General features: G+C 51.0%; 1 protein-coding gene across 1 annotated transcript in view; it reads right to left on the bottom strand.

Annotated features, from left to right (window-relative positions):
- Positions 1–8631: 8631 nt before the first annotated feature.
- Positions 8632–23430, bottom strand: part of LOC148453821 (dystrobrevin beta-like) — a 33313-nt gene continuing 18514 nt past the window's right edge. Inside the window, exons 2-6 of the mRNA XM_088461649.1 lie at positions 15761–15911; positions 15377–15466; positions 9901–9954; positions 9027–9062; positions 8632–8940 (exon numbers count right to left, since the gene is read on the bottom strand). Of these exons, the coding sequence (XP_088317775.1) occupies positions 9058–9062; positions 9901–9954; positions 15377–15466; positions 15761–15857 (246 nt within the window). The 5' untranslated portion in view covers positions 15858–15911 and the 3' untranslated portion in view covers positions 8632–8940; positions 9027–9057. The remainder of the gene's footprint in view (positions 8941–9026; positions 9063–9900; positions 9955–15376; positions 15467–15760; positions 15912–23430) is intronic.

Genomic DNA, 23430 nt, shown 5'->3' with positions numbered 1-23430 from the left:
GCCGCTGCTGCTGGGAGTCGTTCATCATCCCAGAGAGGAAGTAGGAACACCACTACTTTTACTAAACAATTGACCCTCCAACAGTCCTTAGCGAGGAGGATGAAGTACGACAGCAGTCATCCTGAAGCAAAACGTATAACTGAGGCCTTGACTGCTATGTTGGTGTTAGACGTGCGTCCGGTATCCGCCATTAGTGCAGTGGGATTTAGACAATTGATGGAGGTAGTGTGTCCCAGGTTCCAAATCCCGTCTAGATTCCACTTCACTAGGCAGGCGATACCGAGACTGTACAGAAACGTCAGAAAAAGTGTCCTCAGTGTCCTGAAAAATGCCGTTGTACACAATGTCCACTTAACCACGGACATGTGGACAAGTGGAACAGGGCAGACTAAGGACTATATGACTGTGACAGCCCACTGGGTAGATGTATCACCTTACGCAGCAACAGCAGCAGCGTCACCAGTAGCAGCATCTCAGAAACGCCAGCTCGTTACAAGGCAGGCTACGCTGTGTATCACCGGTTTCAGTAAGAGGCACACCGCCGACAACCTCTTAGAGAAACTGAGGGAAATCATCGCCCAGTGGCTTACCCCACTTAGACTCTCCTGGGGATTTGTGATATCTGACAACGCCACCAATATTGTGCGGGCATTACATCTGGGCAAATTCCAGCACGTCCCATGTTTTGCTCACACAATAAACTTGGTGGTGCAGAATTTTCTGAAAAGCGACAGGGGCGTGCAGGAGACGCTTAGGGTGGCCCGAAAAATTTCTGGCCACTTTCGCCATTCAGCGACTGCGTGCCGAAGACTGGAGCGCCAGCAAACACTCTTGAACCTGCCCCGCCATCACCTGAAGCAAGAGGTTGTGACGCGGTGGAACTCAACCCTCTATATGCTTCAGAGGATGGAGGAGCAGCAAAAGGCCATACAAGCCTATACATCCACCTATGACATAGGCAAAGGAGGGGGTATGCACCTGACTCAAGCGCAGTGGAGAATGATTTCCGTGTTGTGCAAGGTTCTCCAGCCCTTCGAACTTGCCACACGTGAAGTCAGTTCAGACACAGCCAGCTTGAGTCAGGTCATTCCCCTCATCAGGCTTTTGCAGAAGCAGCTGGAGAAAGTGAAGGAGGAGCTAAGACGGAGCGATTCCGCTCGGCATGTGGGACTTGTGGATGAAGCCCTTCATTCGCTTTGCCAGGATTCCAGGGTGGTCAATCTGTTGAAATCAGACCACTACATTTTGGCCACCGTGCTTGATCCTAGGTTTAAAGCCTATGTGGTGTCTCTCTTTCCGGCCGACACAAGCCTGCAGAGGTGCAAAGACCTGCTGGTGAACACACTGTCAGCTGAAGCGGAACGTGACACGTCAACGGCTCCTTCTTCATTTTCTCCCGCAACTGGGGCTGCCAGGAAAAAACTTAGGTATCCTAAGCAACCCGCTGGCGGTGATGCAGGGCAGGCAGGACCAAGTTTGGACATCTGGTCCGGACTGAAGGACCTGGCAACAATTTCTGACATGTCTACTGTCACTGCATATGATACTGTCACCATTGACAGAATGGTGGAGGATTACATCGGTGACAGCATCCAAGTAGGCATGTCAGACAGTCCATACCTGTACTGGCAGGAAAAAGAGGCAATTTGGAGGCCCCTGTACAAGCTGGCTCTATTTTACCTGAGTTGCCCCCCCTCCAGTGTGTACTCCGAAAGAGTGTTTAGTGCAGCCGGGAACCTTGTCAGCGAAAGGCGTAGGAGGTTGCTTCCACAGAATGTGGAGATGATGTTCATCAAAATGAATTATCAGCTCTTCCAGGCAGACCAGCCTCCAGAAGGTACAGAGGGACCTGTGGTGGTGGATTCAAGTGGGGACGAGTTAATACTTTGTGAGGATGAGGATGTACACACTGAAGAGGGTGAGGAATCGGTGGATGAGGAGGATGAGATCTTGCCTCCGTAGAGCCAGTTTGTGCAGGGACACATTAATTGCCAGCTTGTTTTGTGGGGGCCCAAACGAACCAATCATTTCAGCCACAGTTGTGTGGCAGACCCTGGCGCTGAAATGATTGATTTGTTAAAGTGTGCATGTCCTGTTTATACAACATAAGGGTGGGTGGGAGGGCCCAAGGACAATTCCATCTTGCACTTCTTTTTTTTCTTTGCATTATGTACAGTTTGGGGCCTAGTTTTTCTAACTGCCATCCTGTCTGCCACTGCAGTGTCACTCCTAGATGGGTCACGTGTTTGTGCCGCCCACTCGTGTCGCTTAGCATAGTCATCCAGCTACCTCGGTGCAACCTTTTGGACATGAAAACACTATTGTGAGGTGTGAGGTGTTCAGAATAGACTGGAAATGAGTGGAAATTAAGGTTATTGAGGTTAATAATAGCATAGGAGCAGAGAAACCAACAAATTCTGTGATTTTAGCTGTTTTTATGCTTTTTAAAAAAAAAATACAGATCCAAAACACAAAACCCAGAACCCAAAACACGGAAGGGTGGTTTTGGCAAAACCAATCCAGATCCAAAACACGAAGAAAGATCCAGATCCAAAACCAAAACACGAAAAGTGGCCGGTGCACACCCCTAATAATTACAGTGTTTTTCTCCCACAATGTAAGATGCAGCAAAAGACCTCTGGTGTCCCCGAGTGGCAATGTCCTAAAGATGATAAATGGCTCATGGTCATCTCCACCTCTCCCACAGCTGGGATTTTCCCATTCTATATCACGTAGATACGTCTATTGCATCATCATGCCTTAGTAATCTAATAATTGTGATTAATTGCTGTATTTGTATTCTTCACCTGGATTGGGACATTGGTCAGGACTCCTGAGATACGTGGAAGACATATGGACACAGATACATATTCTGGACGTGGATCGTTGTGGTATTCCTGCATGAGCTTGGAGGACACACGCATGTTATGTTCCTGGTCTCTTAGTAGTGAGATGAAGCTTACCTGGCTGGGAATGATCTTCTGAGGGCCTGGACACAAAGCTGTGACTACAGAGCAGATGACAGGTTTACCTGTTAGCCATGGTAGAGTGGACCCCGGTCTACCAGCAATTCTGCTAGATACCATTCATACCTGCTCATTATTTGATGAAACCTCTACAATGTACGTACAGTATGTACTATAGCCAACCCTTCCAGACCCTATGGTTGAATATGTTTCCATTATTACAACACAGAATATATATTCTCTAGAAGATACCTTGTCCTGGCAGGGCAATAGATACCTTATCCTCGGGCTCTGTATACAGTATATTTACTCTCAGGGAGATTGTACTACAGCTCACCTGGCAAATGTTCTTTTCTGACCTCAAGGAGATGTCCCAGTGACTAACACATGCCACCAAGACCACTCGTCACCCCCAGGGAACCTGAAGAATGATGACAAATCTACAGGTGGCAAAGAAAGAAGAAGGAAAGCAGAGTGGCTTTGTCACAATGAAAGTCATTTATTCAGTTATGTGGCAGATGACATGGCTTAAAAGGTTCAAGGTTTGCTTCCAAGTTCCAACATATGAAGGACTTTTAGTTTACAAGAGATGAACAAATGAACTGCGCAGTGTCTCACACATCCCCCATCTACAATATTACTCACAGAGAGGCTGGCCCGGGCTGCAGGCGCACCTTCTGTATGTGCACCAGGATTATTTCACGCAATATGACCGAAATCTCTGAAATGCACACCTTACATGTCACTATCACAAGCTGCCAGATAACTGAGGGGTGGAAGATCACCCCCAGTGTAATAATAATTATATATGTCTGGCTTTGCTGGAAGGGATAATAATATAATTCCTTTTATTTATTTACAAGCATTCCTGCTTGGGTAGGGGCGAATAGAAGTGCCTGATAGCTGCGGGCATGTCTGGCCACAGTCCCCTCCCCTGCTGCCCTGAGCAGCTCCATGCCACAGTCCCCTCCCCTGCTGCCCTGAGCAGCTCCATGCCACAGACCCTTCCCCTGCTGCTCTCAGCAGCTCCATGCCACAGTCCCCTCCCCTGCTGCCCTGAGCAGCTCCATGCCACAGACCCTTCCCCTGCTGCTCTCACAGGCTCCATGCCACAGTCCCCTCCCCTGCTGCCCTGAGCAGCTCCATGCCACAGTACCCTTCTCTGCTGCCCTGAGCAGCTCCATGCCACAGTCCCCTCCCCTGCTGCCCTGAGCAGCTCCATGCCACAATCCCCTCCCCTGCTGCCCTGAGCAGCTCCATGCCACAGTCCCCTCCCCTGCTGCCCATAGCAGCTCCATGCCACAATCCCCTCCACTGCTGCCCTGAGCAGCTCCATGCCACAATCCCCTCCCCTGCTGCCCTGAGCAGCTCCATGCCACAGTCTCCTCCCCTGCTGCCCTGAGCAGCTCCATGCCCCTCCACTGTGGATCACAGGTGACATTTCATTCATACTAGTAACCACTTAGTAAATGCAATCCCATTATCATCCCATACAAACCAATGACCAGCACCCATATCACCAGCTAGTTCTCCCAACCCCACCACAGGCCCATACACGTCAGTATCCAGTATACCATATCAAAAGCCAGTTCTCCCAATCTCAACCTCATCCCATACAAGTCAGTGACCAGCATACCATATCACCAGCTAGTTTTCCCAATGCCATTATCATCCCATACAAGTCAGAGTCCAGCATACCATGTCACCAGCTAGTTTTCCCAATGCCATTACCATCCCATACAGGAAAGTGACCAGCATACCATATCACCGGTTAGTTCTCCCAATGCCATTATCATCCCATACAAGCCAGTGACCAGCATACCATATCACCAGCTAGTTTTCCCAATGCCATTATCATCCCATACAGGAAAGTGACCAGCATACCATATCACTGGTTAGTTCTTCCAATGCCATTATCATCCCATACAAGTCAGTGACCAGCATACCATATCACCAGCTAGTTTTCCCAATGCCATTATCATCCCATACAAGTCAGTGACCAGCATACCAAATCACCAGCTAGTTTTCCCAATGCCATTATCATCCCATACAAGTCTGTGACCAGCATACCATATCACCAGCTAGTTTTTTCCCAATGCCATTATCCCATACAGGAAAGTGACCAGCATACCATATCACCGGTTAGTTCTCCCAATGCCATTATCATCCCATACAAGACAGTGACGAGCTTGCCATACCACCAGCTAGTTTTCCTAATGTCACTATCAACCCATACAGGAAAGTGACCAGCATACCATATCACCGGTTAGCTCTTCTAATGCCATTATCACCCCATACAAGTCAGTGACCAGCATACCATACCACCAGCTAGTTTTCACAATCTCAACCTCATCCCATACAAGCCAATCACCAGCTAGTTTTCCCATTGCCATTATCATCCCATACAAGTCTGTGACCAACACACCATATCACTGGCTAGTTCTGCCAATCCCACCATACACATCAATGACCAGCACACCAGGTAGATCTCTCAATCAAAGTATCCCATACATGACAGTGACCAGCACACCATATCACTGGCTAGTTCTCCCATTCACATTATCATTCCATACCAACCAGTCACCAGCATACCATATCACCGGTTACTTCTCCCAATGCCATTATCACCCCATACAAGACAGTAACCAGCATACCATATCACCGGTTAGTTCTCCCAATGCCATTATCCCCCCATACAGGAAAAAGACCAGCATACCATATCACCAGCTAGTTTTCCCAATGCCATTATCATCCCATACAAGTCAGTGACCAGCATACCATATCACCAGCTAGTGTTCCCAATGCTATTATCATCCCATACAAGTCTGTGACCAGCATACCATATCACCGGCTAGTTTTCCCAATGCCATTACCATCCCATACAAGTCTGTGACCAGCATACAATATCACCAGCTAGTTTTCCCAATGCCATTATCATCCCATACAAGTCTGACCAGCATACCATATCACTGGTTAGTTTTCCCAAAGCCATTATTCCCCCATACAAGCCAGTGACCAGCATACCATATCACCAGCTAGTTCTCCCATTCCCACCATAAGAGCCAGTGACCAGCACACCATAACACCAGCTAGTTCTGCCAATCGCACCATCAAGCCAGTGACCTGCACACCATATCAATGCTAGTTCTCACAATCCCATTATCATCCCATACAAACCAGTTACCACCACACCGACTTGTTTTCCCAATCCATTGGCAGTAAAAATGGAGCATATGACAATCAAAGTGCAGGACATCCATTGATTTTTAGTATTGGTGGCACTGCCTGATGGTTTGATGCAGATAGAACTGAAGTAACTGACAATAGGGTGTATGTTTCTTTTATGTAATAAAGTTTCCATTGCAGGTCTTAAGTGGATGCGTCATGATATGTGGAAAACCAGTGCTGTTTGCATACTAAGATATCGGCAATGTGTGCCGCCTCATAGATACATTTCAGCTGCCTCTTTCACGTTGGATGAATCGGCCGGATTTTTTTTTTCCCGGAGATCTCTGTATTCCCAAACCAACGCGTTTCGCAATCAGAAATGGCTTCATGATTAAGTCATTGCCGAGAACGAAAGGTGTTGCATGTGATGGAGTTATTGAAGACGGTAGAATCTTTCTGAATGAAATCCGGTCTTGGATTGGAACTACCTAGTGAAACGCCATCAGGAGGCAGGAGCCGCAGACCACTTGTTAAAGGCTTGTCATATGTGTATTATACTTTAAATATATTTACACATTTTTAAACTTTCAGTATAGAGAATTTCTTTCCAAACATGCTTCATCATTTGTTCCCCCTTGTTTTCTTCTTTACAGATATAGCATTGAGGAAAGGTCCTAAATGGGAGTTACAATTACAGTGTGAATAGAACACTATGATATGGACCTACTGCTGCAAATACTACAGGTGATCACCTTGTGCAATTAGCTATATTATATGAATATATATGGTATATTATTGCATATGTTTGCCCATAACCTAAGATATCCTATGGGTAGTATACGAAATGCGTCACAGTGTCTTTAGGTAACGCTTTAGTTACATAGCCTGTTGGGAGGAGGTCAGATATTTTGGCATGGGCACTGCAGGCAGGGGCGTAACTCCCATATGCACAGATAGAGCCTGGCCCTATGTGTGTATGGGAATTTCTGGCCAGTAATTTAGTACATTGGGCTGTGGGGCCCACAAATGTAAACCTCTGTCCCTGCCCCCGGGGAACCTGTAAGCCTCACAAGTGCTCTATAAAGCAGGGTAAAGGTCATTATATGGTGAGTGCTGGGCATCGGTCTTATCATGACAGCCAGACTATATCATTACTATACACATCACACAGTCACTTGGGACCATGTCAGATTCCTGGACTGTAACTCTGATGGGATGTAGACTCTTGTCTCAAACACTTCTGTTGTTTGTGATTTGTACAACTCATTATTCCAAGGGGGAATCCAATTAATTGCAGGGTTTACCCTGTGGCTAATTAGCCGCACCTTGCAGGGAAATGCTATTCAATTTTGCACACATCGAACCTGAGGATCGGAGAGGGGGAACTGTGTAGGAAGGGGGCGTTCTCCCGTAGCAAACGTTCAGTAAAAGCGCGCCGCCAAAATGCACCCATGCAAACCACAATGTAGGAGCCTGTACGCCATTAAAAGGCGTATCTACCGCACCTGCCGGGACACAAGGAGAGCAGGAGCATAAGCCGCTCTGCATGTGGGTGGTATACGCTGGTGTTTCCGGGCAGGAGCATAAGCCGCTCTGCATGTGGGTGGTATACGCTGGCGTTTCCGGGCAGGAGCATAAGCCGCTCTGCATGTGGGTGGTATACGCTGGTGTTTCCGGGCAGGAGCATAAGCCGCTCTGCATGTGGGTGGTATACGCTGGCGTTTCCGGGCAGGAGCATAAGCCGCTCTGCATGTGGGTGGTATACGCTGGTGTTTCCGGGCAGGAGCATAAGCCGCTCTGCATGTGGGTGGTATACGCTGGTGTTTCCGGGCAGGAGCATAAGCCGCTCTGCATGTGGGTGGTATACGCTGGTGTTTCCGGGCAGGAGCATAAGCCGCTCTGCATGTGGGTGGTATACGCTGGTGTTTCCCTGCACTTTTTTTATTTGGGGTAATTTATGCTCAGTTTCTTCCCAGCTCTGCATCAGCCTCGCAGAGCTCATAGACCAGACAATTCCGTCTTATAGAGACAGACGGGTATCTGCTACGTGTCACATGACTGACGCTGCCTGATGACATCATACATGTCACATGACTGCTACTCCCAGAAGACATCATTCTACATGACAGTTACTGTCTGAAGGCATCTTGAAACATGAATACTACTGCCTAATGACATCATACAGGGATACAGAAACCATGTAGACAGTGACAATGTCGACACCAGAAGATCGATAGTCATGATGTCAACGTCATTAAACATGACTGCTACTGCCTGATGTCATCATATAACGTCACATGACAGCTACTACCTGCAGACCTTGTGAAACATGGCTACTACCGCCTGATGACATCATGAACACATGTGACATAAGACTGCCATTGTCTGGTGAGAAGACGGAAACATGTTATATGCCTTCCAGGGTGCACACACACACACGTCCCGTCACGGTCATGGACCGGCGTAAGACGCAGCACACAGAGACTTGACAGACAGACACATTTATTAATTTGTAAACTTCGGACCATGAAATGTACCGCCTTCCTGCGTCGCTCAGTACATACAGCGCATGTCCGTGTCAGTGCGATCACAGTGTCCCAGGCCTCTGTACCCATGACAAGCACACTAACACTCACTCCTTCCAGCTTCTGCAAGACATGATGACACATGGCCCAGTAACACGCATGTTGTATGTTACATGGAGAACCGAGCATGCACTAACAAGGTCCCCCTCGCTGCTCGTCTCTCTGCTGGCTGTGGCTGGTCAGATGCTGCGTTTGGATGGATATAGGAGGAATCGCTGAGCCTGTGGGGAAGAGCAGGGTGTTACACTCACGTCTGGGGCAGCGTCACGGACAGGACATGTGGGCGGCCCACGGAACAGACACTTACTTGGATCACCTTGTTCTTCCGTGCAGGACATTTATCCTGGAAGGCAGAGGATGATATAAGGTCAAACACCCCTCACTAATGACACAGGAAGAATATTGCCGGCAACTAATGAGCGATCCTGGAAGCGAGGAGTACTGCGCCATTTGGCGTTTTCGCATGTATTGCAGTGGGCATGCCCAGGGAAGAGGCATATGCGTTTGCACCCATTTGGATGGGTGGAGTACACTGCGGGTGCGGTCACAGAACGGGGACCACGTGCGCAGTGGGAAACAATAGCATAGACACATTATGTGAGTGTGGTCAGGTACAAATGATGATGATGACGGGTGCCAGCACTAATGTACCACTTGTGATTGGCTATTTGCTGACACGGATTGGGGCTCGGGCACACACTGAGCTTTTTTGCTGCATTATAAGGGGTTTGGTGTTAGGAGTTCAATTCGCGGTGTTTGTTGTACATAAAACAAAACCGTTTACAACATGGGCACGGGTGTGCAGGAGACGTGTGCCTGGCGTACACGAGACCCAGATCCGCAGGAGCTCTGCACGTGGGACGCAATGCGCTGCCTTCCTCTGCCTTTATTCTTACAGTGGTTTGTGCCCAGTTTACGTGCGGGTTATAGCATGGCCTTTTATTATAGATTTGCTACAGCACAAAGATACTGGGAATTACATACAGAACTGGGAATCTGTCATATACTGAGAACTAAACTCTGTATAAAATAACTAAAAAGTGAGAAACCCCATTTATCTGTGCTGCTTTCCTACCGAGGGAATGGACAGACCATGAAGTATGTGAGTCTGACCACCCGGACGCAGGAACCAATGCCATCATTTTCCAAAGGTCCTTCAGGGCCGTAAGTATGTAACTCACCTCTGTCCTTCCCGTTCTGTATCTTCTCCTCTTCCTCATCTGCACCATCGTCTGCTGTGAAAGAGAGAGAGAGAGATCAACACCTCATTCATCCACCCCCCCACCCCATTCCAAGGGCACCATCATCTACTGTGAGACAGAGAGAGATCAGCACCTCATTCATCCACCCCCCCACCCCATTCCAAGGGCACCATCATCTACTGTGAGAGAGAGATCAGCACCTCATTCATCCTCCCCCCCACCCCATTCCAAGGGCACCATCATCTACTGTGAGAGAGAGAGATCAGCACCTCATTCATCCCCCCCACCCCATTCCAAGGGCACCATCATCTACTGTGAGAGAGAGAGAGAGAGATCAGCACCTCATTCATCCACCCCCCCCACCCCATTCCAAGGGCACCATCATCTTCTGTGAGAGAGAGAGAGATCATCCTCATTCATCCACCCCCACCCCATTCCAAGGGCTCCATCATCTACTGTGAGAGAGAGAGAGAGATCAGCACCTCATTCATCCACCCCCCCCACCCCATTCCAAGGGCACCATCATCTACTGTGAGAGAGAGAGAGATCAGCACCTCATTCATCCACCCCCCTACCCCATTCCAAGGGCAACATCATCTACTGTGAGAGAGAGAGATCAGCATCTCATTTATCCACCCCCCACCCCATTCCAAGGGCAACATCATCTACTGTGAGAGAGAGAGAGAGATCAGCACCTCATTCATCCACCCCCCCACCCCATTCCAAGGGCACCATCATCTTCTGTGAGAGAGAGAGAGATCATCCTCATTCATCCACCCCCACCCCATTCCAAGGGCACCATCATCTACTGTGAGAGAGAGAGAGAGATCAGCACCTCATTCATCCACCCCCCCCACCCCATTCCAAGGGCACCATCATCTACTGTGAGAGAGAGAGAGATCAGCACCTCATTCATCCACCCCCCTACCCCATTCCAAGGGCAACATCATCTACTGTGAGAGAGAGAGATCAGCATCTCATTTATCCACCCCCCACCCCATTCCAAGGGCAACATCATCTACTGTGAGAGAGAGAGAGAGATCAGCACCTCATTCATCCACCCCCCCACCCCATTCCAAGGGCACCATCATCTACTGTGAGAGAGAGAGAGATCAGCACCTCATTCATCCACCCCCCACTCCATTCCAAGGGCACCATCATCTACTGTGAGAGAGAGAGATTAGCGCCTCATTCATCCACCCCCCACCCCATTCCAAGGGCACCATCATCTACTGTGAGAGAGAGAGAGAGAGGGATCAGCACCTCATTCATCCACCCCCCCACCCCATTCCAAGGGCACCATCATCTACTGTGAGAGAGAGAGAGAGAGAGAGAGAGAGAGAGAGAGGGATCAGCACCTCATTCATCCACCCCCCCTCCCCATTCCAAGGGCACCATCATCTACTGGGAGAGAGAGAGATCAGCACCTCATTCATCCACCCCCCCCTCCCCATTCCAAGGGCACCATCATCTACTGGGAGAGAGAGAGAGCAGCACCTCATTCATCCACCCCCCCACCCCATTCCAAGGGCACCATCATCTACTGTGAGAGAGAGATCAGCACCTCATTTATCCACCCCCCCCACCCCATTCCAATGGCACCATCATCTACTGTGAGAGAGAGAGATCAGTACCTCATTCATCCACCCCCCACCACATTCCAAGGGCACCATCATCTACTGTGAGAGAGAGAGAGATCAGCACCTCATTCATCCACCCCCCCACCCCATTCCAAAGGCACCATCATCTACTGTGAGAGAGAGAGAGATCAGCACCTCATTCATCCACCCCCCCACCCCATTCCAAGGGGACCATCATCTACTGTGAGAGAGAGAGAGAGAGAGATCAGCACCTCATTCATCCACCCCCCACCCCATTCCAAGGGCACCATCATCTGCTGTGAGAGGGAGAAGATAGCATTCATCTACCGAGCAGCACCTTGTTGGATAACACCCCCCCCCCATATAATATTGGTCAGCTGTGAGACATATGATTGAATTCATTCCGTCACCCATTGATCAGCATCTCATTAACTAACAACCTCCACACACTTCATGGTCAACTGTGATGGAGCAGGATAGGGTTCTTTCCTTAACACACTAATCAGTACCTTGTTCATTTATTCAACCTCCTGTCTTCCAGTCTCAATCACGAGCTCTGAGAGAGGGGGAAAAGGGTCCCATCCGTCACATAAAAATTAACGGCATTCATACACACCCCCTCCCCATCCCCTTTACTCCATCATCATCTGCGAGAGAGCTAGTTCAGTTCATTCACCCATAATCTCCACTCTATTTCTCCTTTGTCAATTGGAGAGAGTGGGATAGAATTCATTCCTTCACACACAGTATATATTCTCTTGTTTATTCATCCACTGTGTAGCCGTGATAATGGGATATATGGTTAATTCCTTCACATCCTCAGCACTTCATTCAGTCCCCTTGACTTCATTATCAACTACGAGAGATAGTAGACCTCATTCCTTCACCCACGGATCAGCACATTATTCATTCACACACGCACGCGCACACACGCACGCCCGCGCACGGCTCCATTGTGAGTCATGACAGAGAGATAATAGAGTTAATTCATATGCACACTTCTCAGCACCTCACTCACCCCCCTCCCATGGCTCAATCATCAACTGGGTACTGCATCACAATGAAGATGAAAATCCTGGCAATTGTAAGTATTGTAAAGCAGACCCTAACCCCTCCCCCCGCCTAACCCTAATCATCCCATCCAGCACCCTAACCTTCCCTGCACGCAGCCTAGCCCTAATCCTAATACTTACTGTTTGAAGTTGTCGGCATTTTGACTCATCGGGATCCCGCAGCCGGTGAGTCATCCTGTGCGAGAGGATTCTATTACACACTAATCAGATCATCATTCATTCACCCCCTCCCCTATCTGTCAGACTGTACACAATACACACCCCCTCCCCTGTCTGCCATACTGTACACAATACACATCCCCTCCCCTATCTGCCATACTGTACACAATACACACCCCCTCCCCTGTCTGCCATACTGTACACAATACATAAAACCAGTGTTTTGATACTAATAACTGCCCTCTCCTGGCTGTCCTCCTACCTCTCTGACCGCTCCTTCTGTCTCCTCTCATGACTCCTCTCCCCCTCCACTTTCACTAACAGTAGGTGCTCCCCAAGGTTCTGTTCTTGGACCTCTACTATTCTCTCTCTATACGTCCTCTATAGGTGAACTCATCAGCACTTTTGGCCTCCAATATAATCTCTATGCTGATGACACTCAGATCTACCTCTCCTCCCCTGACCTCTCCCCCTCTCCTCACCCGTATCTCCAGCTGTCTCTCTGCTATCTCTTCCTGGATGTCCCAGCGCTTTCTTACACTGAACATGTCTAAGACAGAGCTGATTATCTTCCCACCCTCTCGTATAATCTCACTTCCCACTATTTCTTTATCAATTGATGGCACAACTATCTCCTCCAGCCCCAAAGTGCGCTGTCTTGGGAGTTATCCTGGACTCATCCCTCACCTTCATACCTAATATCCAGAACCTCTCACAGTCCTGCCGTTTCCATCTCAAAAATATTTCCAAGAACAGATCCTCTCTCACCCTCGAGGCAACTAAGACCCTCATACACTCACTGGTCATCTCCAGATTGGACTACTGTAACCTCCTCCTATCTGGCCTCCCCAACTCCCATCTCTCTCCTCTCCAGTCTGTCCTCAATGCTGCTGCTCGACTCATCTTCCTCCCCTCTTCTACAAGCCCTCCACTGGCTCCCAATTCAAGGTTCTTACACTCACTTACAAAGCCCTCACCCAATATTCTCCCGTCTACCCACATCGCTCCACAAATGCATGCCGCCTCTCCTGCCAAATGATTACTTCCTCGTACACTCCCGCCTCCCTACCTTTGGAACTATTCCCCTCTCCCTATCAGACTCTCCACTTATCTACAAATCTTTAAATGGGCTCTCAAGACCCACTACTTCATCAAAGCCTTCCAGCTCTCCTCCTAACCCAACACGCCTTCCTCGCTGTCTAACCCATCTGTGTCACCCCTGTCTGTCTGCCCCTCCTCTTTAGAATGTAAGTTCTCATGAGCAGGGCCCTCTTCCCTCATGTGCTTGGTTGCTAACGTCCTGCTGCTTATTTAAGTGTTATGATCATTAATGTAGCAATGTTTATAAACCATGTCCTTGTCCTGCATTGTTTTGTACTGTTAATAACCGTTTCTTGTGTACTCGTTTGTTTACGTACTTCGTAAAGTGCGGCGGAACCCTTGTGACCCATTCTATTATTATTATTATTATCCTATATTTAATAGGATAATAATAACGGAATGGGTCATATGCCAACAGAAGCCCGACAGTTCAGGACCCCGATGCAGACAGGTAAGTCCCCTATACCTACCCTCTCCCCCCCTAACCCTCCCTTTGTCATGCCTAACCCTAACCTACCCGGGGGGGGGTGCCTAACCCTAACTTCCTCCCAGGGGGGTGCCTAACCTTAACCCCTTCCTCCCCGAACCCTAACACTCCCGGGGGGTGCCTAACACTACTTTCCCCCCGGGGGTGCCTAAACTAAAGCCCTGGCTGTAGTCACACAGCATTAATCCTGGAGGGCCGGTTGTGTAAAGTGCTGCAGGTATAATGTGGAACGCGTGAGGTCCAGGAGGAGCTGCAAACATTTTCCTCCTTATATAAAGCACATATTTCTTACAGAACGCTGAGACAAGGCTTATGAGGACACAGAGTGACTTGTCTAATGCACAAGAAGCAAAAATAGTAACCTTGGAAAGTCTCAGGGGGTCATTCAGACCCGGTTGCAAGCACCGATGTGCTCGCAACCGGGTCGATGGGTGGCCCTGCGCACGCACAGCGGCCGCACTGCGCGTGCGCAAGCCTCGGAGCGACAGAGAAACTCTGTCGCTCCGGAGCTCGCTACAAAAGGGGCGGCTGTCGATGTTGATCGACAACTCGCCCCTTTTTGTAGGCGGGCCGAGGGGGGGGTGGTGGTTTCCAAAACGGAGGCGTTCCTTAAGGAACGCCTACTGTTTCGTGGGCGGCCGATCAGAGCAGAAAGCTCTCTGGGGCTTGCGAGTACCCAGACCCAACCTTAGGGTCTGGTCGCTAGCTAAGCTGTGGGTGGTAACCCACAGCTTAGCTTGCGACCAGGAGGCCACACCATAAAGCTAGAAGCGGCCGCCCTCATTCAGAGAGAGTGATCGCTTCTTGCGACCACCTCTGAATGAGGTCCTCAGGCTCAGTATCAGAGCTCTCAGTCACTGTGCAACAAGGAGCTCACGCACACCAACATTATGAATGCAGGACACCAGTCTGTATCAGAGGAGCCTGAGGCACAAGACAGCCAGACGTATTCTGCATGTCCCAGCACTGACGGCGTCTCACCCACTGCTGGTGTACAGGGATTAATACCTGAGGCCAGCAGGCCGGGCACCTACCTGAATGCAGCTCCTTCACCAGAGAAGACATGGTGTTAGTAATGGAATCTGCAGCCACCGGTAAATCACTACGGAGATTCCTCCTGGTACCTGAAAGCCAGTCAAAACATAAAACGTCATCCACCACCAGGAATCAGTGCCTCATGCCTCGGACACAGCACCGATCTCACGTGTAAGCACTACAACTGGTTATGAAATGTGTTATAGACACAAGAGAGCTGCCTGGAATCGTTTGTTGGTCCCGGCTGAAGCCGAGTGGTGTACGGTGTCCGTGCTGGACCCACATACAGCTAAGGAGGAGCGGGGACCACAATCATGTTCCGTTACATTGACTCTGATAGTAATGTCACCTCTATACTAGTCACGCAACCGGCAAACACTTACCGTGTGCAAATGCCTCCTGTACATCTCCTAGTCCGGCTATGGAGTCCTGAGGAACATGGGTAGGTGTGGAGCTGGCAGACGTGGAGCGGACTGGCATGGAGCGATTGGCACCATGGCTTGGTGAGGAATGAGGAGACCCCGCTACTTGTGCCTAGAGAAAGAGAACAGACATCCAGGGTGTGATTACGATGTATACAGCGCAAGGGTTTTCCACTGTGCTTTATAACTGGGAGCAAAAGTAGTGAAGAGCCAGAGTGGGGAATAGCAGGCAGAGAGGACAGGAGGCCTCGCACACAGGATTACCCTCTATACATGTGTGATAATATGTAGTACTGCCAGCAGGGCGTCTTTAGTATTTTACTGTCCGTTGAATGGCAGAGGTTAACATCAGTTATTCCTAAATTGCCTGCTGCACACTGACATATCTCTGTGAAAGTACAGCCCGCATCCTAAACCACGGCCGGCAGATTAGGATTTAAAAAAATAATTGAAAATAATAACCGGTGATAGGAGGCACAGTCAGCGTGGCCGGACATGTATTACACATCACACTGACACCTGTTGTTCCTCTGGTGCCTCCTGTCTGTGTTCAGTGTATACAGCATATAGATCCAGCAATGGTTTCATGTGCCGCTACATCAGAACCTCCCTGAGGCAGAGGCACCGGTAAACTATATCCCAAAGTGCTGTGAGGCACCAAACAAGGAGGATGGCCCCTTTATCTCTAACCCCACCCACAGCTCACAGAAATCGAGGCACACAACACCTCGGGCCTCAATACTAAGTGACGGTGCCTCACACTGCGTACAGACACATCTACATGTTAGCCGAGGAGGGCTATAGGCCCAGAAGCAAGTAGCGGGATTGGTAGTGAGCTCGGCTTATGGAGAGAGTCTATATTATACAGCATTCCTGTTCCATTAAAGTGCAGGGCCTCCTTTATTACATGTATATATAAATTAATGAAGCGCTGGAAGTCAGAGTAACAAATTTAATATGGTAATAAAAAAACAAGAGATATGGTAAGAACTTACCTTTGTTATCTCTGTTTCTACGAAGTCCATAGGGTCCACAGGGTTGACCTTGGGGTATAGCTGGATCTGGATCCATGGGCACCACGCAGTTAAAGCTTTAGCTGCTCCCAGGATGCACTTGGGTCCGTCCTCCTCTATACCCCGCCCCCGGCCACAGCACCTCAGTTGGTAAGCAGCCAAGGCCGAAGGAGGAGACTAAACAGAGAGAAGGAAGACTGGAACACACAAGAAACCATACTCACAGAAATGGGAGACGGAAAACCGGTGACCAGCCACACAGCCCATTTGAAGCCAGGTGCGTCAGGGCGGGCGCCCTGTGGACCCTATGGACTTCGTAGAAACAGAGATAACAAAGGTAAGTTCTTACCATATCTCTTGTTTTCTACTTCAGGGTCCATAGGGGGTCCACAGGGTTGACCTTGGGGATGTCCCAAAGCAGTACAACTAAGGGCGGGGACGCTCCTGTACTGAAAGGAGTACCCGGCGCCCAAAGGATGCATCCTGAGAGGCGAAGGTGTCAAACGCATAGAACCTCAAAAACGTTTGAATTGAAGACCAAGTGGCCGCCTTACACAGCTGAACAGCAGAAGCGCCACGTCTAGCAGCCCAAGAGGGACCCACAGAACGAGTGGAATGAGCCTTAACAGAGGCTGGCACAGGTAAGCCCTCCTGTGCATAAGCCTCACAAATAACGGAACGAAGCCAACGGGCTAACGTTTGTTTGTTGGCAGGCCAACCCATCTTGTGAAAACCAAAGAGGATAAACAAGGAATCAGACTTCCTAACCGAAGCTGTCTGGTCTACATAAATTCTAAGCGCACGGACCACATCTAAGGAAGTCTCACCAGCTGAAAGATCAGGGGACTGAAAAGCTGGCACAACAAGTTCCTGATTAATGTGGAACTTCGAGACCACTTTGGGCAAAAACTCTGGACGAGTGTGGAGCACCGCTCTGTCCTGGTGAAAAATCAGGAAAGGAGGGCGACAGGAAAGCGCCCCCAATTCAGACACCCTCCTGGCCGAAGCAATTGCCAGGAGAAAAACCGTCTTAAATGTCAGCCACTTGAGCTCCACCGCCTCAAGAGGCTCAAACGGAGGACCCTGCAGGACCCGTAGCACCACCGCCAAGTCCCAAGGAGCCACAAAGGGAGGCTGGATCCTGAGAACACCTTGGAAAAAGGTGTGAACGTCTGGTAGTATTGCAATCCGCCGTTGAAACCACACGGACAAGGCGGACACATGAACCTTCAGAGATGCAAGGCGTAAGCCGAGATCCAATCCTGACTGAAGAAATTCCAAGATCCTAGAAACTCGGAATACCTGAGGATCATAATGTCTGGACTCACACCACTGAAAGTAAGTGTGCCACACTCTGTGATAAATCCGTGCTGAAGCAGGCTTGCGTGCCCTGAGCATGGTACCAATAACCGAACTGGAGAAGCCCCGAGACCTCAAGACGGCTGTCTCAAGAGCCACGCCGTCAAAGACAGCCGACCCAGATCCGGGTAAAGGCAGGGCCCCTGAGACAACAGGTCCCGACGCTGAGGAAGAAGGTACGGAGCGTCGATGGAGCGGCTCCTGAGATCGGAGTACCAAGGACGTCTGGGCCACGCCGGAGCTACCAGCACGAGCATGCCGCCGTCCTGCTTGAATTTCCGCAGAACCCGAGGAAGCAGGGATATCAGAGGAAACAGATACGCCTGGTGAAACGTCCATTTCACCGACAGCGCGTCCACCAGACTTGCGCCTGCGTCTCTTGTCCTTGACCCGTAAACGGGCAACTTGTGATTGTGACGGGAGGCCATCAAGTCCAGCTCCGGCAGTCCCCACCTGTCCACGAGTAGCTGAAACACCTCTGGGTGAAGCGATCATTCCCCGGGATGCACGTCGTGACGGCTGAGGAAGTCCGCCTCCCAAATGAGGACTCCGGGGATGAAGACCGCCGAGATCGCTGGAATGTGACCCTCCGCCCAAGTCAGGATACGAGACACCTCCGACATCGCTGCCTGACTGCGAGTTCCGCCTTGGTGGTTGATATACGCCACCGTGGTGGCGTTGTCGGACTGCACCTGTACCGCCCTTCCGTGAAGAGCGGGGCCGGACGACTGCTGGGCCCTGTATACTGCCCGCAGTTCCAGGATGTTGATGGGGAGAAGTGCTTCTTCCGCTGACCAACGACCCTGAAGCGACCAAGAGCCGGTCACTGCCCCCCAACCCCGGAAACTGGCATCCGTCGTGAGCAGGACCCAGTCCGGGATCCAAAATGGGCGCCCCTCGACCAGATGAGCTGTCTGAAGCCACCAAGCCAAAGATTGCCGAACGTCCGGAGACAACACCAGCACCTGAGAGCGGATCCGGTGAGGTAACCCGTTCCATTCTGACAGAATCAGCCCCTGCAGGGGCCGGGAATGGAACTGGGCAAATTCCACCATGTCGAATGTCGACACCATGGACCCCAGAACTCTCATAGCCGAATGGACCGACAGGCGGCTGCGTATCCGCAGCTGTAGGGAGGCGACCTTCTCCGGAGTCAGGAAGATCCTTTGCTGACGCGAATCCAGCAGGGCTCCCAAATGAACCATCCGCTGTGATGGAATCAGGGAGGACTTTTTCCAATTTACCAACCACCCGTGTGCTTGCAGGCAAGCGATCGTCAGATGGAGATGTTGAAGCAGTACCTCCGGGGAGCTCGCCAGCAACAGGAGGTCGTCCAGATACGGCAGCAGCCGTACATTCTGGTTCCGAAGATGTGCGGCCATGACCGCCATAATCTTCGTGAACACCCTCGGTGCCGTGGAGAGACCAAAGGGTAGCGCCCGGAACTGATAGTGGTGTTGAAGGATAGCGAACCTCAGATACCGCTGGTGTGAAGATGCTATCGGAACATGGAGGTAGGCGTCCTGGATGTCCAGGGACACCATGTAATCCCCCGGTTCCATCGCCAGAATGATGGAACGTAACGTTTCCATCCTGAACTTGGGAACTCTGAGGAATTTGTTCAGAGACTTCAAGTTGAGGATAGGGCGATGAGAACCATTGGGTTTCTGCACCAGAAACAGAGACGAATAATACCCCGTCCCTCGTTGTGATAGAGGAACGGGAACAATGACCCCTGCTTTCAGCAAGGACTCTATAGCCTCCTGAACCTGTAACGCCTTGGTCTTGTCCTGAGAAGGACTTGTGCAGAAAAACTGGTGGGGTGGTCTGTGCCGAAAAGACAGGGCGTACCCCTGGGAGACCACTTCTCGAACCCAGGCATCCGTGGTGGTATTGTGCCAGCACTGGGCAAATAGAAGAAGTCGGCCTCCCACTCTGAGGTTCCCCAGAGGGAGGCCCGTCCCATCAGGCCGCAGGTTTATCTTCCTGCTTGGAAGAAGGGCGCCGAGCACTCCAGGCTTGCTTCTTGGGTTTAGAGGCAGTCTTACTCGCAGACTGTCTCGGGAAGGACTGACCTTTCGCCTTACCCTGAACCCGAAAGGAACGAAAAGCCGAACTCCGAACCTTAGCAGGCAGTGCCGCCGAAGGGAGGAAGGCCGACTTGGCTTTAGCCAGGGTGTCCACTATTTTGTCCAAGTCCGGACCAAATAGTAATTCCCCATTGAAAGGTAAGGCCTCCAGACCTTTCTTTGAATCAGAGTCCACTCTCCAGGACTGCAACCATAAGGATCGGCGGGCAGACACCGCTGCAGCCGATACCCGCGAGGTCAGCAGACTAGCATCTAAAGAAGCTTCTCCAATGTAAGAAGCAGCGTCCCTCATTTGTCCCAACAACGCCCGCTGGACATCCGGAGCGTCGTCCGGGAAGGTATCTTCCAATGCATTGGCCCACCCCTCAATGGCCTTGGCCACCCAGGAGATGGCCATGGACGGTCGGGCCACCGCCCCGGAGAGGGAGTAAATAGACTTTAAGCAAGTCTCAACTTTCCTGTCCGTGGGATCCTTCAGCGAGGATATCGACGTAATGGTAAGGTGGCGCCCCGAGTTAAACGGGTGACATGGGAATCCACCGCCGGTGGAGTTTCCCATTTTTTACAATGTGCCTCAGGGAAGGAGTAATTAGAAGCCAACCGCTTCTGAGGAAGGAATCTCTTACTGGGCGCCTGCCAAGCTACAGCCATATGATCCGTCAACTGATCCGACAGGGGAAACACCGCAGAAGCCACCTTAGTTTTTTTTAAACTAGGAAACTTCGACTTAGCAACCGGTGCCTCATCCTCTATAAGAAGAATAGCTCGCACCGCCCTAACTAGTGCTCGCACATTAATGGACGACTTGGTATCCATTTCCTGGACCGAGGCGTCAGAGTCAGTGTCATCAGGGACCTCCCCATCATCTGAGGAACCCTCTGAGTCCGATACCTGAGCAGCCCGTGTCATGAGTGGGCGTTTTGAAATCCTAGAAGGCATGTCAGTCTGCAACATTGACTGAAAAGCCGAGGAAGCGGCCGCCAAATTTTGCACGGAGTTGGAGAGCACATCCACCCATGGTGGAGGAGTCGCCATAGGGGCCTGAAAAGGTACCACAGGCTGCTGCGGCACAGGGGAAGCCTGTATATACATAGGCAACCCCGCATAGGGACCTACTGATTGAGACCCAGGAGGACTCCGCAATAACTGCGGGACACCCGGGGAATGGGGGATGGTCGGCTGGAGCAACGCCCTAGTAGGGAGAGCAGTCGGGACCGACAGACGGTCCGCAATAGACACCAGCACTTGAGAAAACATCGCCCACGGTGGTTCCTGCGCCAGAGAAGGTCTGGATGGGCCAGGAGCCACCTGGCATCGACTACACAGGCCATCCTGTGACAAATCCTCCCTATCTACTCCTGCAGAACAGCGTACGCAGGAGGCCAACACCGGAGCCACTGAGTGCTCAACCTCCTCGTCTGACATGACAGAATATATTATATAGTCAAAAAATATATCTGGCAACAGGGCAGAAGAAAACGCACTCACCGGTGTGCTAAACAACAGCCCACAATACGGCACTGTGTAGCACACAACTGTATGTGACGGACCTCACAAATACGTGATTTATATAGGTGAGGTCTGCAGAAACGCCCTTCCCCCGCACACCTGTAGGGCTTGTAGGAGAAGTAAAGGGATAGGTATAAGCTGACAGTAAGCGGAAAATAAGCACAGACAGGCAGCACTAGCAAAAGTCACATACCATGCAGGAAGATATACTCACTGCACCTTTCCACTACAATCAACCTGCCCAGGTTCAGTGTCTGGGAGGGCTATAGTGCTGTGTACGCTGTCCTTAATCAGGGGAGAGGTACACAGGGGGACCGGTCCGCGTGCTCCCTGAAGATCTGCGCTGCCACTTGTAGAAAATGGCCCCCAGAGACCTCAGAGGAGTGGCCGTGTAACTGCAGCTCAGCGACGCCAGACTCCGTGCTGAAAGGCGCGCTGAGCTGAGGGGAGGAGCCGCTGACAGGGAAGGCTTCCTCCCCTGGCTAGCATATTAACCCCAGGGCTTGCCGGCATCCCGCTTGCCATATATCCCTGGTGGTCTAGTGGTCCCACGGGTTATTCCTCCTCAGAGGGGGAGCCCGCCGCCACCGCTAGCGGCCCCCGGTCTGTCCCCTAGGACCGGGGGCAAAGGACTGCATGTGCAGGCAATCGGCGACTCGCGGCTTACCTTGTCCCCGGCAGCAGTCCAGGGAGGGACCCAGAGTCCGGCTAGTACGGACTCTGGCCTCCCGCCGCGATCCCCAGTGCAGTACTGGCGTCGCGGCGCCAGCGGGGAAGGAGAGCGGCAGCGTGGGCGTCTGCATAGACAGCCCGTCGCTGCCACACTAGAGCCTCTGTTTTAAAATAAAAATCTAACAGGCTTTTTTTTTTTTTTAAATAAAAATAGAAAGCTTTTGGGGGCTGCTCCTGCAGCCCCCCTGCGCAGGTGACCCGACTCCGGCCGGGCACCAACTCAAACTGAGGTGCTGTGGCCGGGGGCGGGGTATAGAGGAGGACGGACCCAAGCCCTGGAGTGATTTTGGCTCTATCAGACTAGTGATGTCAGTGGGGCCGGCTTCTGACGGTAGGCGTTCCCTTGGGAACGCCTCCGTCTGGCAGGCACGCCCCGGCACGCCCACCAAAGGGGGCGTGCTGTCAATCAACATCGACAGCACGCCCCCTTTGATCAGACACAACGAGCGAAGGAAAATCCTTTGCTCGTCGCGTCTGGCGCATGCGCACGACGGAGCTCCCTCCGTCGTGCGCATGCGCAGTGCACACCATCGACCCACTTGCGAGCGGACAGCCGCTTGCGAGTGGGTCTGAATGAGGCCCAATGTCCCAGTCTGGCTGTATACTGATAAAAATCGGATCTGTTTAACAGATGAGGCTGCGACCATCTCTGCCCGTCGCCTGATATGAGGCTGCGACCATCGCTGCCTGTCGCCTGATATGAGGCTGAGACCATCGCTGCCTGTCGCCTGATACGAGGCTGAGACCATCGCTGCCTGTCGCCTGATACGAGGCTGCGACCATCGCTGCCTGTCGCCTGATACGAGGCTGCGACCATCGCTGCCTGTCGCCTAATATGAGGCTGAGACCATCGCTGCCTGTCGCCTGATATGAGGCTGCGACCATCGCTGCCTGTCGCCTGATACGAGGCTGAGACCGTCACTACCTG

This window comes from Taudactylus pleione, unplaced genomic scaffold, assembly GCF_031769625.1.
Source record: "Taudactylus pleione unplaced genomic scaffold, aTauple2 ptg001085l, whole genome shotgun sequence".
NCBI lineage: Eukaryota > Metazoa > Chordata > Amphibia > Anura > Myobatrachidae > Taudactylus > Taudactylus pleione.
This window is presented reverse-complemented; position numbering and strand designations above follow the sequence as displayed.